This window comes from Penicillium concentricum (genome assembly GCF_028827145.1).
Source record: "Penicillium concentricum strain IBT 3081 chromosome Unknown utg000002l_segment0_segment0, whole genome shotgun sequence".
Taxonomy (NCBI): Eukaryota; Fungi; Ascomycota; class Eurotiomycetes; order Eurotiales; family Aspergillaceae; genus Penicillium; species Penicillium concentricum.
In genome coordinates, this window is record NW_026622755.1 from 2,204,790 (window position 1) to 2,222,272 (window position 17,483).

General features: G+C 50.4%; 6 protein-coding genes across 6 annotated transcripts; 2 read left to right on the forward strand and 4 right to left on the reverse strand.

The window, feature by feature from the left end:
• Nucleotides 1-154: 154 nt before the first annotated feature.
• Nucleotides 155-4,051, reverse strand: N7517_004407 (U6 snRNP complex subunit PRP24; the record flags this gene model as incomplete). The annotated part of the gene is made up of 3 exons (XM_056722137.1): nt 155-1,204; nt 1,253-1,489; nt 1,541-4,051. The coding sequence occupies 3 exons, from the start codon at nt 4,049-4,051 to the stop codon at nt 155-157; spliced, it is 3,798 nt and encodes a 1,265-aa protein (XP_056578387.1).
• Nucleotides 4,052-4,728: 677 nt separating this feature from the next.
• N7517_004408 (mitochondrial 54S ribosomal protein uL22m) lies at nt 4,729-5,784 on the forward strand (the record flags this gene model as incomplete). Its single annotated transcript, XM_056722138.1, has 2 exons — nt 4,729-4,762; nt 4,823-5,784. The coding sequence occupies 2 exons, from the start codon at nt 4,729-4,731 to the stop codon at nt 5,782-5,784; spliced, it is 996 nt and encodes a 331-aa protein (XP_056578388.1).
• A 270-nt stretch (nt 5,785-6,054) lies between these two features.
• Nucleotides 6,055-7,109, reverse strand: N7517_004409 (histidine phosphatase family protein; the record flags this gene model as incomplete). Its single annotated transcript, XM_056722139.1, has 4 exons — nt 6,055-6,414; nt 6,461-6,703; nt 6,754-6,960; nt 7,020-7,109. 4 exons carry the CDS (start codon nt 7,107-7,109, stop codon nt 6,055-6,057), a joined length of 900 nt encoding a protein of 299 aa, XP_056578389.1.
• Nucleotides 7,110-7,838: 729 nt separating this feature from the next.
• On the reverse strand, nt 7,839-9,837 carry N7517_004410 (uncharacterized protein; the record flags this gene model as incomplete). The annotated part of the gene is made up of 3 exons (XM_056722140.1): nt 7,839-9,062; nt 9,113-9,295; nt 9,325-9,837. The coding sequence occupies 3 exons, from the start codon at nt 9,835-9,837 to the stop codon at nt 7,839-7,841; spliced, it is 1,920 nt and encodes a 639-aa protein (XP_056578390.1).
• Nucleotides 9,838-11,475: 1,638 nt separating this feature from the next.
• N7517_004411 (serine/threonine-protein kinase) lies at nt 11,476-13,831 on the forward strand (the record flags this gene model as incomplete). Its single annotated transcript, XM_056722141.1, has 4 exons — nt 11,476-11,684; nt 11,747-12,579; nt 12,629-13,219; nt 13,269-13,831. The coding sequence occupies 4 exons, from the start codon at nt 11,476-11,478 to the stop codon at nt 13,829-13,831; spliced, it is 2,196 nt and encodes a 731-aa protein (XP_056578391.1).
• A 1,131-nt stretch (nt 13,832-14,962) lies between these two features.
• On the reverse strand, nt 14,963-16,381 carry N7517_004412 (putative pathogenicity factor; the record flags this gene model as incomplete). Its single annotated transcript, XM_056722142.1, has 1 exon — nt 14,963-16,381. One exon carries the CDS (start codon nt 16,379-16,381, stop codon nt 14,963-14,965), a length of 1,419 nt encoding a protein of 472 aa, XP_056578392.1.
• Nucleotides 16,382-17,483: the final 1,102 nt, after the last annotated feature.

Consider the following 17,483-nt stretch of genomic DNA (forward strand, 5'->3'; position numbering starts at 1 on the left):
AAGACCGACCCGAATGAATACATGCGGATCTAAAGGAAGCATCAAGATGACCACCAGGAAACAGAAAAACGCCAAGCCGAATACATGCCGTAGAAAAAAAATAAAAAAATAAAGGAATTGCGCCAGGAATTATCACTGTCATTGCACTTGCACTTCATTCCGGACGCTTTTGTTGGAGCATAGCGCGGAAATCATCGTTGCTCTTTTTCGGTTTGCTCTCGCCGTCAGGCGCCGTGTCCATTTTATCGCTAGCCGGATTAGCCGCAGATTGTTTCGGACCGGAAGGTGCAATCTGTCGTTTCATCCCAAGACCACCCTTCCGGGCACCAGGCTGCTGCGGACGTCTAATCGGTCCAGTAGGTTGTAGGTTCGTCTTCTTCGTTTTACCTTCGTGTTTGACGAATGGTCCCCGGTCTGTTTTGACTTCCGGTTGCGAATTCATCATCTCTCGAACTGTGCCGATATGGAGGGGGCGTCCAGTAGTGATCTCCTTGCCTTCAAGCGCCAACGCAGCTTTGCCGGCATCCTGAATATCGACATATTCCACAATAGCACCTTGATGTTCTGGGCGCAAATTGATCGCAACTAAACGCCCATATGGTTCGACGAGGGCACGGATGCGGGCTTGATTGACGGTATCGGGAACGTTCATCAAAGCAAGCGTGCGCTGTGCATGCTCACCAACCGGCACTTCAAACCCATGGACACCGTGATCCGCCGGGTGTGCTGCAACTCGAGAGATGATCATTTGGTTTCCACGCCGAGTGTCGGTGGTAGCAATTTCAACATAAAGAGGACGTGACCTGAACACATGTCCATTCATTGCGACGGCGTCATTGGCAGCCTCCTTGGTAGAGAATGTAACAAAGCCATACCCCTTACTGCCGCCGGTAAGCTTTCGTTCAATGAAGACCTTTTCGATGTCACCGAATTTGGAAAATAGCTCTTTCAAATCATTCTCACTGGCGTCCCAGGCGATGTTTGAAACATAGACTTCTCGTCCTTCGTATCTGGGACCACTGCGGGCAGTTTTTTGTCCCGGATCAGATATCTTAACACTGAGTTTCTTGCCATCTTCAAATCGCATTCCATGAAGCTCTGTTGCATGGTGGGCAGCACTGGAGGTGTCAAACTGCAAGTAGCAGAAGCGCCTGGCAGTGTCAAACTTGAGAGACGGCATTCGAACGTCGAGTACTTCGCCATACTACTAAAGTCAGTGATGTTACAAAAGCCAGGGCGAGGCAGCACTTACTTTGCTGAAAAGGTTGCGCAGGTAGTCCTCATCCGCAGTCGGTGGGTAATTGGTGATCCAAATCGTCGTCTGTGACCCAATTTTCACGTCGATGATGTTGTCATCAGTGTTGTTGAAGCGCTTTTGGTCACGAGTGAGAGCGGAAAGAGCCTCTTCCTTGGTTTCGAACTCGATGACCGCAACCTCAGAGTTTTTCTCGTCTCTTCGGAGCATTTTGACGGTGTTGATGGTACCGATCTGTTTGGTTAGTTAAGTTTATCCCGATAGTAATAAGGACGAGGCACTTACATGACGGAAGAATTGACGAACGAGATGTTCAGTGGTACCTTTAGGCAAGTTTGTGACGATAACGGTCGCATTTTCTCGATCCCGTGCAGGAGGAGCAGGAACCTCCGGCGGTGCGTCTTCATTGCGGACCTTTTTGGTTTCCGGCATCTCATCTTTTTCGTCTTCGCGTTTTCTCTTTTCGGGCGAAGGAACTGCCTCCACCGCCGCCTCCCACTGCTGTTGCTGCTGCTGCTGTGCTGCTGCTGCCTCTCGTGCTTCCCTCTCTCTCCGGGCAGTGACAGCTCGCATTGCTTTCCGAGTTTCAATCACAGCCAGCTGGAGCTCATCAGAGTCCTCATAGTCCTCGCAATGCGTAACGTATGTCTGAACAATCTTGTCAGGCCAGTCTAGATCGGTTCTCTTGATTGCCTGCTTGAGCACGGCAGTAGCATAGCTTGGGTTGGGGGTTCGGCGCGCTGCATCGACTGTTGCCTCGCCTTGCACAAATTTGCTCCAGCAAATCAACTCCCATCCGTAGTAGGTGAGCCAGAATTCGTAGCTACTGCCACGGCGCGCCACTAGGCCTTTGAAGGTCTCTCGCGCGCTGTCCCAGCTGCCGCTTTCGCTGAGGAAACGGATATAAATCCGCTCCAGGCGGAAAAGAGGATCGCCCTGATACGCCGGGCCATACTTCTTTTCGCCCAATTCTTGCACGCTTTCGATGGCTGAGCGGATGCCAACTTCTGCGACATCAAGATCTTCGTCGGTCGAGTCGGACAAAAAGGCGCGTCGGCGAAGGTAACTGCACCAGGTGACATGAACCTTCAGAACTTCTTCCAAGCCACCAGCATCAAGCAATCCAGTACTAGTCGCCTTGTGCTTGATACTTGAAATCTTGTTGAACGACTGGTTCTCTCTTTCTGAACTTAGCAGATACTGGGACCACAGGTTTCCAGACCATGGGCAATGACGCGTGGCACGGTCTAGGGTAGAGATCGTCGTGGTAGAAGCACGGCGATGAAGAGATTCGCCAATCAAAAACATGACATAGTCTTCCCAAAGCGACACATCGGTGGGGAAGTGAAGAACGGCGCGCTGATAGATGGCATTCACCAAATCGAAGCTGAAATCTCCTCGTTTCCGGCGGTTGCGTGTCAATTCCCACTCAATGTACTCGGAGTAAACTGTCCATTCCAGAGTGCGATCGCCAGACTCTTGCGCTTTGGCTAGGCGGTGTTCGAATTCCTCTCGTGCGTTGTAGAGAGCCTTTGGCTCAGCTGCGCGGGCAACAGTCTCAGACATGATCTCCTCATACTTGCTGTTGCAATAAGTCGAAATGAAGCTCGAAAACTTTTGGAAGGTCTGGTCCCAGGTGGCGTGGGGAGTTTGCAAACGATGGCCATAAAGTCCATGAAGATGGTTGATCTTTTCTTGGGAAGGTGCGCGAGCAATGTCCTCGGCATAGAGATCCAAGAGGCGATCCCAGACCAAGTGGCTGTTGTTGATTCTCCATTTGGTCGCATCTGCGCCCCGTTGCCACACCTCCACGACTGAATCCCACGTGAACACCTCGCGCCCAACCATGCGATCCTCTTCGGTCCACTGAGAACTGGCTTCGCCATGAGCGGAATTGTAGAGATAAAGAACCCATTCGCCGTAGATATTCCACAGTTTTGTGCTGCCAAATTCCTCTTCGACGGATCGCTGGCAGAGTTCTAGAACAGCAATGCGCCCGTCAACATCTTGAGCCAACATACTCTCGTCCTGAATCCATTCGGCCCAAAGATCTTCTCCCATGGCGAAAAGCTTATCCATTTCTTCACGTGCCGTTTTTAAATCGTTGAGTAGATCATAACGTCGCGGGTCGCCGTGGACATCTGGGTTATTCGGTGGGTAGACGTGGTTGACAAATCCTGCATGCAGCAATCCGATAAATTGCACGTGCGCGTCATGCGTGTGCGGGTTGAGCGAGATTTGATGGAAAAGTTCGGTCGCCATCCGTTGCGCATCAGGGTCGAGCGAAGTCGCAGCGTAGGTCCTCTTCGCGGGCCCGTCGCGTCCATCCGACATGGCGATCTCGAAGGACATCCGAGAGGTAGGGGTGTTGTGGGTGATAGAATTGACGTGTGGGTGAATAGTAGATGGGGATAACTGGTGCTCGTAGGATTCAGTACTACGAAGCATGCTTGTCGGTGTTGGACGTTGTGGCTGGTGGTGCTGCATCGAGGCGAGATCCGCCAAAGTGTCCATTCCCGGAGTGGATGGTTGTCTTGAGGGCACTTCAGTCGGAGAAGTCCCATTTCCTCCGCTAGGTCCTGGCGAAGATTCCCCAGTAGGAGCGTACACCTGCTGGGCGAGAGGTGAAGAAGTCTTGCCCTTTCGTCTGGAGCCTGTCCGAGTTCTCTCAATAGCTTTGTGGGGGGATGGCCCTGTAGAGGTGGCCGGTGCGTTGTTCGACGTAGGACTAGGCACGGGCGTTGAATTTCCAGACTTGGGATTCGAGTCCGGCGAAAGAAGCGAATTGATGTCCATATTTGAATACAGCTTTGGGAAGAGCGAGTGGATACCGGGAATTGTCGTAATGGATGCCCCAGGTGCTTTTCAAGCGGAATTCCAGATCATACGACAGTCTTGAAGTACCTCAACACGTCCATTCCTGCATCGGCCGGTCGTATCCAGAACCCCCCTCGTTATTCCTGCAAATGACGTAGATTTACACTTGCGCAGCTGTTTCTGGCGGGTGGCTTAAGAATCCAAAGGAATGCCTGAAAGGAACGAGAGCCCTTTAATTCGAGAGGGCAAGCTGAAATCTCTAAGATCTCGGATATTCGAAAAGGATGGAAACGACAGGCTGATGGCCTGGGAAGGGAAGGGAGGGATGAAGGAAGACGAAAAAGAGAGAGAAGAACTGAAAGAGGGAAAGATGAGGGCTAGTGGATACTGTGGAGATGGTTGGGAAGAAGAAACAATAAAGTCGCAAGACTGAAGTTCAAATACGATCAAAGATACTAGATTATCTCCATGTGTAGATAAGCCTGTTCTTGCTCCATAGACTCGTGCGGTCGCAAGTCGCATCTCTCTTGAGGCTATTCTGATCGATCAACTTGAAGGTGCCTCAGGCTCCGGTATGCCGCACAGACCACAAGTGCAGGGAACTTTCACCTTTTTTCCCGACGTGAACTTCTGACAACAACATCCCAACAGCCACAATGGTCTATCCCTCAGGGCAATTGGTCCGGACAGGTATGTTATATTTCTACATCTTATACTTGGCCTCCCTACTGACTTATTTCCCACGTTTAGCAGCCCGGACCGTCTCCTTCGTCCCTCGCCGAACATTGACCTCGACACCCTTCCGTTACGCTTTGAAGGATGGCGAAAGCAAAAAGCCGACCGGCTGGCTCTCCTCCTTGAAGAATGTGTTTGCGGGGGGATCCGCCAAAGTCGCCCACCGACCCTCGGCCCCTAAGAAGGAAGAAGGTAGTTCAGCAAGCTCCATCTTCGGATCAGATTTCACCGCACCAACATCGGGTCCTACGCCATCCCGGCCAACGCAGCAACAAAAAGAAGTCACCTCCGGAAAGCTGGAAGAGCGCGACTTGAGCCGCCTGCAAGTGGGACTGGGTCCCGACCCCAAGGCCCAGCTGCGGTGGGAGAGGAAGATGGCTGTCCGCGAGATCCGGAAACGAGGCCGTGTACCGACAAAGGTGCAAATCAAGCGCACAGAGCGTGAATCACTTTCGAAATCTCACTGGATCAAGACCTCGCTGAAGAAGCTGGGTCCTCTGGCCCGCCAAATCGCCGGCAAGAATATCGACGAAGCCATTCTGCAGATGCGTTTCAGCAACAAAAAGGCCGCTAGGGACGTGCTGGAACATCTGGAACACGCAAAGAACGTCGCCGTAGTCCGTGCCGGCATGGGCCTTGGCCTTGATGCTCCCAAGCCCGAATCACCGAAACCCATTACTGTCATACTCAAGTCTGGCGAGCGGCAAAAGATTGCCAACCCCTCTGACATCTACATCCAGGAGGCCTGGGTCAACCGTGGTCCCTACGGATATGAGATGGATCACCGCGCCCGTGGCCAGATCAACCGCATGCGCCCCCCTACCACAAGTATCTCAGTCCTGCTGAAGGAAGAGAAGACTCGTATCCGCGAGTGGGAGGACCGTGAGGCCAAGGCCCAGCGGGAGCGGAGGTCTCAGCTCTGGACACAATTGCCGGATCGCAAGATCTCCGCGCAGAACCAGTACTACAGCTGGTGATCGATGTTTTGGCGTCTGTATTATTTATATCTAGATCTTTCGCGTGGACAGTGGTTTTTCTTTAGCCGATTGGAGGCGACAATTGCATTTGTGAGAAGTTGCTCTCATCTTTATTGAGTAAGAGCGACTCATGTACAATACTGAATCAATTTCTTGGATATCAAACCATTGAGACCAGTTGCTCTCCTCTTAATATTTATCAAATCCAGCAGCCGTGTCAGTTATAAGCTTGCTGCAGTTTTCAAAATTGACTTCCGAATCAGGCGAGCTTTACAAGGACTGCGACGCTGGCTGCGACGGGGGCCCCTTTTCCATGGAAACGAGCACAGGGATCACCGCACCAGTCGCCAAGGCAAAGCGGCGATGGCCCACAACTTCCAGAATGCTTGTTATGGCACCTGAGTGGGCTGTTAACGAAATGTACGTACTCTCGTCGTTGGTAAATATATCGTTCAAAAGACAGCGAAGCCGATCGTTGCGGTGCTCGTTCGACTCGCGGACCTTAGGGTCCCACAACTTGTCTTCCTCAGAGAACTCTGCTTCAAACCGGTACTCTGGGTATTCTTCTGCGATTTCCGAAGCCGTTGAGCGACGGTCACATGTGTGCTGACCCGTCGTCTCACGGAGGAGCTAGTCGGGTTAGATATTGTACGTTCCGTGGCAGAAATCAACACACCTCTTTGATTGTCGGATTAAAAGGATCCATGTTGGGGATCGCAAGTCCCTGAAACGTAATTTGCGCCGTTTCAAGGCACCGGTTCAGGGGGCTCACGTAGTAAGACTCGGGTGACGGGATGCCAGCCTCGATCTGTTTCTCCCAAGCTGCATGTGCAACTTGCGCCTGGCACCGGCCCTGTTCAGTAAGACGAGCATCTACCCAGTTGCCATCCTCGTCTCCGTCTTGGAGAGACCAGTAATCCTAGAGGTCTGATTAATGTCTGGTTCATAAGGGAATGGTCAACTACATACATCCCACTTCTTGGTGCCATACTTGCGCTCGGCAACGTTGTGGACGCCCTCGCCGTGGCGTCCCAGAAAGAGGACTTTGAGCTTTTTAGTCTCGCTATTGTTCAGGCGTTGAATGTGGGCATCGAAACGCCGCCACTGGCTGTCAGTCTGTTCCATTCCGTGGTGCCCATCATAGTGTTTTTCGATGAGACCAAAGTTTGATTTCACCTTTCTAGATCATCAGACAGTGTTTTGATGGCTTTGGCAAGGATATTGGGGTCTCTTACGTAGTCGAAGCTGTCGGGGTTAGTGGCGGGGTCATCCTGGAGGAAATACCCCGTCACTGTAGTGAGGCGTAACAGCGGCGAGGGGATCATAGTTTTGAAGTTGATGCGAAGTATGAGTATTGCTTTGAACTGTAAAGGAGACGGGAAAAGGGTTGGCGTGGGATTAGGGATATTTAGGGCTGGGGTGGTGGGGACGGCAAAGATGCACCTTGAGTTCATATCAAATATTCACTATTTAGGTCATTTCTAGCATTCGACTCGAAGACTCCCATAGAAATAACCTTGATAGTATAAGGACATGCAAGATTGAACTACTTTTCATTGTGTATGCAACATGGATATTATCCATTGGGAGATCTAAGAAGGAAGCTAATTACAGTACACATAGTCGGCAGAGGTAGAGGAAAAGGGGAAAAAAACAAAGATGGTTAGAAATTCCAATCGCAAATGGGCCTTGACTCTATACGTTTAGCTAAAAATCTAGTTCTATACTATAGACGGCAAATGGCTATAAACGTTATCAATGCTCCAGCCCATCTACCAACTACCATACCTTCGATTTTTACCGTACCTTCACAGCATTGGTTGTTGCTGTTGAGACCACATACTTGTACTCACTTCTCCTAAATTATTACTCTTAACATACAAGGTTTGGTGGATATTAGATGCAAATGAATTCTTCTCAATTTCATCATCACGGACCACTTGAGTGTGACGGTAGATGTCACCTCTGTATGCCCTCTACAATTAAGTCGTTAAAGCGAGCTCAGCTAATTATCAAAAGTTGATCCATCCACTCATCCAAGAACAGTAGGTCAGTCATAGGCACCAAGCGTTCCGCAGTCCGCCCAGATATAAGCCCTTCTTCGCGGACACAAGGTGTCGGCCAAACAGAGACAGACATTTGTAGACCACGCCCTCAGCCCCAGCTGCCAGAGACAGCGATGACTTCCAGGCACCGGCAAATGCCAGGGCAGTACTGGAAACCAGGCCGCCAACACTTTCAGCAATGGGCCGAACAAGAATACCTCCGCTGATGGGCAGTGGCCGAACCTCGAGGGTATGCGGCGATGTGTTTCCAAAGAGACCTGGCGATCCACGCCGAGTCGCCGAGACCAGTAGATCCTTTGGCACTGACTGTAAGCCAGAGAGTATTGCGAGTTGCTTGGCAAGTCCCTCTGAAACTCTCTTGTGATCTGGTCCCGGTACCTGGAGTCCAGAGTTGCGCACGAGGGGCATGGAATGGCGCATTCCAACGTTGCCAGCAACAGTACCTGGCACCACGGGTGTTTCCGTCGTGCGGGTGGAACTCGTTTGGTATACATGAAGGCCTGGAATGTGGCGATCGCGAGTAGTTGGATGATCCGCCGACGATGTCGTCTTGACGTTGGTCCTTTCTGAATACACAACACCAACAGACGAGGTCGATACGCGCCAGCGCAAGCTCGAGCTGCCAGATGACACCCCAGCTGCGTGAACTGGCCGAGGCATACTTGAATTGCATGTATCGTGGGGTTGTCCACTTTCTGTGTTCTTTGAGATCCTGTCTTGTGTGGAGGCTCTCTCGTGTCCCGCGGAAGAGTGGCTTGTGACGGTCTTGCCAGATAGGACTGTGTCGTGTCCAACAGCTCCGCACTTCGCAGTATTTCTGCTCGATAGTAGAACGATGTCTTGACTCGAGGTGCTTTTGAAAGCTGGCTTGCCAGATGATTGAACAATATCGTGTCCCGGTGGTGTACTCTTTTGAGTCTGTGTTCTGATAACCTGCTTGCTGATTGGTACCGCAACAGGCAGTCCCATCGACGGCAGCCCCACAGATGGGTCGATACCAGATGAGATACTTGTCAATTTCCTTGTCGCCTTGACAGTTGGAAGCGCTTGAGGTGAGTTGAATGATGGGTCGTGACCGGGCGAGTCTGAGTAGCGCGACTCCGGGAGGATCGGCACTTGGAGCATCGGCTGCCTCGGCCGTTCTTGGAGTGCGGCGTTCATAGGAATGTCGCTGGCAGCGACACGAGCAGCAGCCTTCTCCAGGCAGTTGCACTGCTCGAACGTTAGCGTGCTCAAATGTTCAATGTGAATGGAAGACTTACTCGCTTGTGCTGCTTCTTGTGCTTCTCACAAGCACCGTACTTCCGAGCCTTGATGTAGTTCTCCTTCTGTGCCTGCGATCGAGGCTTCTGTTTCTTAGGCACATTGGCTGCGGCGTTCATGTTCAAGTCGAGAACCATCTCCATGCCTCCTGGAGGGGTGCCTCGACAGATGTATTCTCTGGGCTAGAGCGCGGGGAGATGCTCCCGCGAACGTATTCTGACCAGCTTGGGGATGAGAAGCTGGTGTTGGAGTCGGAGGACATATCCAAGTCGAGAGCAGTCGCATCGCAAAGGCGCTGCAGGTGCAACGCAATCGCTGCCTCGCGACGCTTCTCCTTGATAGTAGCAACGCGCGGGTCGGCGGCGGCCTGGGCCTCAACCAAGTTCCTGAATGTATTGCTGCTGTCATACGGGTTGTACCCTAGGAACGCAGCATCATCGAACAAGGGAGCAGCCGGGTCCTGCATGAAACCTCCTCCATCCATGCCCATAAACTCTTGGAGATCATAGTTGGTCGTATCGAGGGAGGATTGCATGAAATCAGATGGGGAGGTGAACATCCCATCTGCCTCATAAGGGAGAGCCAGATCCTGAGGTGAGACTGTGGTGGCAGTTGACTGGTCGTCGTAGCCTGAAGGGAGATCGAGGAATTGATCAAAGTCAACCCACTCGTTGGAAATTGACGCATCCATGTCAGAGAAGAATTCATCCGCAACGAAAGCCATTGGAAAACAAAAAGATGGGGTATCACTAGGGGTATCTATTTTGAAAAGAGGGCAAAGAGGGCCGTTTAGTCAGGCCAAGGTTAGGCAGAGTCAGACCCAGGTTAAGAGAATACTAAAAAAACAAAGAAATGGCTTCCAGAGAAGGTGAAGAACCCAAGACCTGAGGCAGCCGTTGATTCTATGTATGCTCTGGGTCTCACACTTGGCCATTCCTCTTCGGGGTCCCCGACTAGACGCTAATCCACTTTGGGACCCCGACACCCCGCTTGATCACTCAAAACTGCAGTATGACTCAAAGCATATACTTACGAGGTACTTCTCACCCGATACAATTTACTATGGGAATATAGGTATCTTATAAGTCTCCTTTACTTAGAGAAAATTCCATGTCTTCTTGGCCTTTTTTATAGTATAAAAAAAAATCTTGTATAACGGATCTATGATGTACATTATTTCTAGCTCTAGAAACATATATATTTTCTTGCTCAAAGATCAAGAGGCTGTGTTGCATGCATAGCCCGGCTGGATTTGCGCTAAAGCATAATTGGACAATAGAACCGGCACATTCTATCTACAACTCCAACATATGTAGTTGGCTTCAGATCCAAGGAAGTAAAATGTATTATTATAGCTTTAGGCAATGAAAAAAAATAATGAATCTCGATCAATTGACTTTAAGCCACAGTTAAGGGGTTGACCCACTGTATATGACACAGCTTTTCTCGGAGCTTCGGCAAAAAAGTTCTTTAAAAAAATTCAATAGCTAAAAAAAAAAAGCTTTATTTGTTAGCTCTAGCTAGGCTGATCATAGACACAGACCATCCTTTGATCTGGGATAAGATGCAACACATTAGGGCTGGTATAAAAAGATATAGATATATTCTGCCATCTTGACCGACAAAGCTTGGCTGATATAGGTCAATATGAACGTCTAGAAGTATCAATTGTGATAATTAAACCAAAAAATATATATCTATGGGATATACAGAGTCTTATATATTACCAAATCTATTATAAGAAGTTTGCTTGGGATATAGAAAGTACAATTTATAGGCATGGTGATCGTGAGGTCCACAGTCCGCCCCAGCCCCAAAACCAGCTTAGGTAAGGTCTAGAACTCCCGACATCGCCAAAGATTGAAAATCCCCATGGCTTTATCGGATCTCATTGATCTTCCCATCATTATTAGCTGTGATAAATACTGAACATCTTCAGTTCCTGTTTCTTCCTTCCGCCTACCCCTGACAAGCAAATTTACCCCTCCATCCCCCCGCCGACAAACAGCTGTCCAAGCTCCACCCTCGGTTCTGTTGTGGGGAGGGTCGAGACTGATCAACTGATTGGCGCCTGGATGTTTTGAGAGAAAAAATAGAAAATCCCCGAGTAAGGTCTGCACAGTCAGCAGCCCCGGACCGTTGAACCGTCTGGAAAATCAATAACGTCACGTTGTCATTCTTCCCCGACCATGGCCGCTGCTTTCGATGAGGAAGACCTCGCTATTCCCCTCCCCTCCGACCGTGATCGTCCGCGTGAACGTGCTAGGCCTCCCGCCTCCAACCCCTCCGCTATGGCAATGCCCCCTCCAGGCCGACCGGCAAGGCCGAGGAGTCATTGCAGTCACCGTCAACTACCCGAGACATGCAACGCCTCGACCAGTACCAGACCGTGAGAGTCTTGGGTGAGGGTTCCTTTGGCAAGGTAAAGCTTGCTATTCACCAACCAAGTGGACGTCAAGTTGCTCTGAAGATCATCCCACGACGCAAGCTACTCTCCCGGGACATGGTTGGCCGTGTGGAGCGAGAAATCCAGTACTTGCAATTGCTACGACACCCTCACATCATCAAATTGTACAATTTCGATCCAAAATGCAATTGGGGTTTTAGTTGACTGACCAATTTTATTTTTTTAGGTATACGGTGATTGCGACCAAGACCGATATTGTGATGGTGCTGGAGTACGCAGAGCGAGAGTTGTTCGATTATCTCGTGAGGAAGGGAAGATGCGCTGACGACGAAGCCCGCAAATTCTTCCAGCAAATAATTTGTGCTGTCGAATACTGCCACCGACACAAGATTGTACACCGTGATTTGAAGCCCGAGAACCTGCTCATCGACAACCAGAAGAATGTAAAGATTGCGGATTTCGGTTTGAGTAATATTATGACGGATGGAAACTTCCTCAAGACCAGCTGCGGTAGCCCGAACTACGCGGCCCCAGAAGTCATCTCCGGAAAGCTTTACGCTGGCCCTGAGGTCGATGTGTGGAGTTGTGGTGTGATTCTATATGTGCTGTTAGTCGGCCGATTGCCTTTCGATGATGACTACATTCCAGCCCTTTTTAAAAAGATTGCAGCGGGCACCTTCCACATACCTGGATATATCTCATCCGGGGCAGCTCGTTTGATCCGGGCAATGCTTCAAGTCCACCCCGTCCACCGCATTACAATCCCTGAGATCAGACAGGACCCATGGTTCACCAAAAATCTCCCTCAGTACCTGGAACCCCCACGAGAGGAGTTCATCGCCCCAGGAGTGGACTCGAAGAAGGTTGATTCTGCAAAGCTTGATATGGCAAAGCCTCCACCAGTCCAGCACAAAATTCATCGAATTGCAGTTTCCAAGCTCGAACGAAGCATGGGATATGGCCGAGAGGATATCGAAGAGGCATTGAGACACCCGGAACCCAGCGCGATCAAGGATGCCTTCTCCATCGTCGTTGAGAATGAGATGATGCAGACCAATTGTAAGACCTGAACTACTTAATTAACCTACCGCTCTGCTAACAATATCAGCACCCACGGAAGATAATTTGTTAGCGCAAAATGTCCAGAAAGGAGCTGCGCCTTCATCTGCTGATCGGACTCCTGCGCCCCGTCATCAAGCGCCCCCTGCCCCGGCCAGGGACAGAACCACTAGTATATCGCGCCGGAGGGCCTCGGAAGATCCACAGCAATCAGAATCCGAGGAAGAACCCCGCGTTAGCCACGTCCGGATTCTCCCTACTAGCTTGCCATATGTTCACGACCAACTCATGGAGCAACGTGATCGAGATAAAAGAGCCCGCAACGAAATACTTGAGCAGCGTCGTCAAGAGGCCGCCCAGCGTGACCCAGAAGGACAGGGATCTGCCTATCGGGACATGTCTCCCGCAGAACAGGCCGCCACGGCCCGTGCATTGAAGCCTCACGCCCGTAGTGTCGTCGACTTTGACAAGTTGCGATTCGAGCCGCCAACCGGTCAACCCCTCGAAAAACAGCCAAAGCGGAGCCGGAAATGGCAGTTTGGTATTCGATCCCGAAACCAGCCATATGAGGCCATGCTTTATCTGTACCGGGCAATTGCTGCCCAGGGTGGATTGTGGGATATCCAACCCGTGGAATCAGGTATGTTTCCGTCAATTGCCCATTTCGAGCTCATTCTTACATCCTTTAGGCACCAATATTGGCCCCGATGCAACCCCCTCCCCTGATAAGCCCAAACCCTTGCAGAGCAAATACCCCGACCTCCCACCCGACTACTATATTCCGAAGGACCCATGGTTCATCCGTGCACGCCTGCTGAAAGAAGGTATCAAGGCCCCTGGGGCATCCACCAGCGTTTACAATAGCCGCAGCGACCTCGAAGAACTGCGCCGCCGCTTCAACATCTCGGGGATCTCTGCCCCAACAGAAGACAGGAGCAGAGAGCCCCAGTCTTCCGTACCCGACAGCGGTCTCGCGAGCGGGGCCTCCTCGGTCAATGGACCAACCGGACTCCCCCACATCACCTACGGTGTCTGGGTCTTCCTCGATATCCAGCTTTACCAACTCGAAGAAAACAACTACATGGTTGACTTCAAATGCGATGGCTACCAGAACGTCATCCGCGCCGAAGGCGACACCGAATGGCATCCCATCAGCAAGCGCCTCAAGAACAAGGAGAAGGAGGTGACCAGCGCTTACCCCTTCCTTGATGTGGCGTCTGATCTCGTCGCCCAGCTGGCTGTGGCAAGCTAGACCAGTCTATTTATTTGAGACCTGAATTTGGCTTTTGTTCATACAAAAACGACCATAATTATCTTACATTAATTTTTTTTTTCATATTGCTTGTTGGGTGGTTGCATAGGAGCCTTTTGTTTCTGCTGCATTTGGGTGTCTTTCCAGCAAGCGAGTCGTATTGTTTTGGGTTCCATATTGTACGGAGTATGTGTGATTTTCTTTTCCCCTTTTCGCATGCAAATATTTCAATTAACTCCCTCCTAGCTGAGTACATGAATAGGTATCTAGGTAGTCTGAAGCTAGAAATGAGATTTGAGATCCTCGATTTGAGAATGTCGTTGAAATAACCTCAACCCACCGAGGTCGGCTCCCATGCAGTATAACAACCTTGGAATACTGATAGAATTAAGACAGCAAGTTATGACCTCTAACAAGGCAATTGGGTTTAATTTCATTGTATTGAGTACACTGCTATCAAAAGTCTAGCCATACCTATCGAATGTGCCAACCATTTTCCACTCTTTTCTCGCAAGATTTCGCATCATGGCATATTTCTTTGCTTTGTTTTCTTTTTCTTACTGTTCTTTTTCTAGCTCCCCATCCAAGCCTTCACGAAACCACTCGACAGACTGTCCAAAGCTCCGTATCTGAAAAACGATGAACACGGTCTGATAACACACGTTGGACCACCATGGACAAGAAGTGAGATTGCCAAATCTGAACTCTTGGCCAACAATGTAAATCCAAGTGAGCACGGCATGCTGTGTACAGCAAGCAACAAATCTTCGGGCTTCAAGTAATCTTCCACATGTTTTCTCTACCGCTGCTGCGTGGAGTCGATGGCGATTGTGCCTTTCTTTCAATCGGTCTGGTTGTTTTCAATGTTTTTTTTCTTCATGAATAGCATTAAGCGATCACAAGGCATACTTAAGCCTTGTATCAACGACCTCGGGAGTCTATTCAATATTTTGGCGAGGTTGGATTCTCACTGGAACATGCTGGCAAGGAATAATCTGTCAATAGATTTCTTTTTTTCTTCCCTTTTTCCGATTCCTTTTGCCTTTTTTCTTTTTTTCGATATGATCATTGGCTGATATCAAGGCTGACGTGCAAAATATTCAAAAAGCAGATTGGTGAGTGAATGGAAATCTATTGCTCACCATCCTTGCCGGGCTTTTTGATAGAACCCTGGCCAGGGACACGGTCTATGGCCTTAAGGTAGACTCGCTCACTGCGTCGCCGCTGGCTCTCAGACTGACCACGGTTAGTCCCAGCCCTGCCGATGTGAGCTTGAATCTGCGAGAGATTGGCTCCATTTGTCTCGGCGGTAGAAACATACTCGGAGCTTCCGTCATAGTGGGGGGTGGTGTTGTTAGTCGAGAAGTTGCTATTTGTCGGCTGACTCGATTCGGCCCGAGGATTGGTTTCACGGGTATCTGAAATTTCTCCAATGATATGACCCCTTCCCGAAAGTCTCTGCTGCGCTTCATAGTCTTTGGCATCCCCCTCGTTCGCGGGGCAGGTAGTGGCAGATCGCTGCCGCAGAGCAGCCTCCTTTACCCATGGCTTGAAATGGGGGAGGATTTCAACATCGGGGAAACGAATAGTGCTAGCACGCAGGCGTAAGGGGTCCCGATTGGTTGGTTTGGCGATACGTCCCTTTCGGCCGTTTGTAAGCGCACCTCGACGAGGGCTTCCTGGTGCACCCAGGGACTTGGGAATATGACTGAGCTGTTGCTTCGCTCTTTCCAGATTTCGGAGCCTCACCATGTGGCTACGTACCAGTTCGATAATCTGGCGGATCTCCTGGAATGTCTTGCCGTGACCAACGTATTGGCGCAGCCAGTCTGGGACAGGGGCGATGATGGCAGTTGGATGCTTACGGCTCGGAGACCGAGTGACGACACCTGAAGACTTGTGGTCTTGATCCTGGTCCTGGCTAGCAGAAGTAGTCTCGTTCTGATTGGATGTCTCGGTGGTGGCTTGGTTTTCGGTTTCACGCCCGACACGCATTTGCTCTCGGCGGCGGAGGATGAGTTCGAAACTCTCCACTCCATCCCAATTCTCCATACGGCTCAGTGATTCTAACAGGAGATCGCACTGCGTAAACGGCCATTGGTCTGCGCGATACCGGGCACGCTGGTAGTGTTTTCGGCAATAATGAACCCAGACACCTAGTGGGAAAAGCTTGGTAACGGCCTTGTTTCTGCCAAACACGTGCGACACAACCTTTCGGTAGTGCATTCCATCGGGCGAGGGATGCATTCGGCATGGGGCAGCGAATTCGCATAAATGCTCCTCGTCATTGTCGTTGGTATCCACCTCTGGCTTGTTAGACTGGTGTCTTAGAGGTCCCGGGTCACCCCCCTGCACTGGTTGCTGTTGATCGTGGGGGTATTCATACAAGTTCCCGTCATTGGGCGAGTAAATCTCTCCGGGGGAGTCCCATGGATGGTCTATAGGAGGAGCACGGCCATGACCACGCTTGGTGTTGCTTGGAGATTGTATCGGGGAGGAGCTAGGCAGATATCGAGGCATCAGGTCATTGATTCCGGGTGGAACATACATCTCCCGAGGGTATTGATTGAATCCCATAAATGGACCTTTTGGTAGTTCCCGGGATTCAGAAAGGCCAGCGGGTTGAACCAGGCGGCGAGGACTTCTACTGCGAGCCCGTTCTTGCCCTCGTGCAGGGTCAGCTTGTTCAAGTCTATCTCGGTACGGATTTGCACGGTCAGCGGCACTCCTGAGCTGTGCCCCCCGGCTGGGGTCATAAGCAGAATGTGATGCATTTGTGCTGGTGAAACCGGGCCCCAGTGGTTGGGATGGGCTGTATTGGTGGAGAGGAATAAGTGGAGGGGTGGAATCGATTGTTCCTCCCAGAGGTATCAGTGGCGAAGTAAGTGGAGGAGAGAGAAGTAGGGACAAGGGTTGGTTTCCCTGGTGGATTGTTCGAGCGGAGCTTCTGGGCCTGATATTTCAATTAGCTGACATTCCTCACAAAACATGATGCTCTTGACACGTAAGACGAGCTGGTATCACGGAGCACAGTTCATAGATAGTGAACAAGTAACGGGGAGGTAAACGAATAGTGAAAGGCCGAAATGAAAGGTAGGATGCCAGATATATTAGGCTTGGGTAGTTGGAAAATAGCGATGCCAGGAGATATATCATATACTTACGTCGAAAGATGTCGGTTCTCATGGGCAGTGTTGCTAGGCCTAAACTCTGTAAGTTAGTAAATTTGATCCCAAGATAAACGCAGACTTGCGCATCAGCAAGTCACTGGGGAATGAGCAATAACTTCGACTTATAATGCCGAGTTATATATACACACATTTTCGCGTCCTCATCGAGGTGGCCCCGATCGCCTTGGGCATCAAGGCCCTGATAAGGCATGCTGGGAGTGATAAAGTGAGACAATGCAAGGATAATGGAAGATAGGAGAGTGCGTTTTGATAACGGACGTGATGAATTCTGATGGCAAAGTCCGTTGTCGATGATGCACGAGCTGTCTGATAGTTTGAAAGGCTTCAGGTGTTGGGCAAGAATGGAAACGAAAACAGTGCGAGGATAGGATACAGGAGGAGGAGCAGTACTAGAATAGGATGGGCTTTTATAAGTTTGCAGGAAATTGCCTACAATGTTTGTGCTGGATCGAATTCAGATG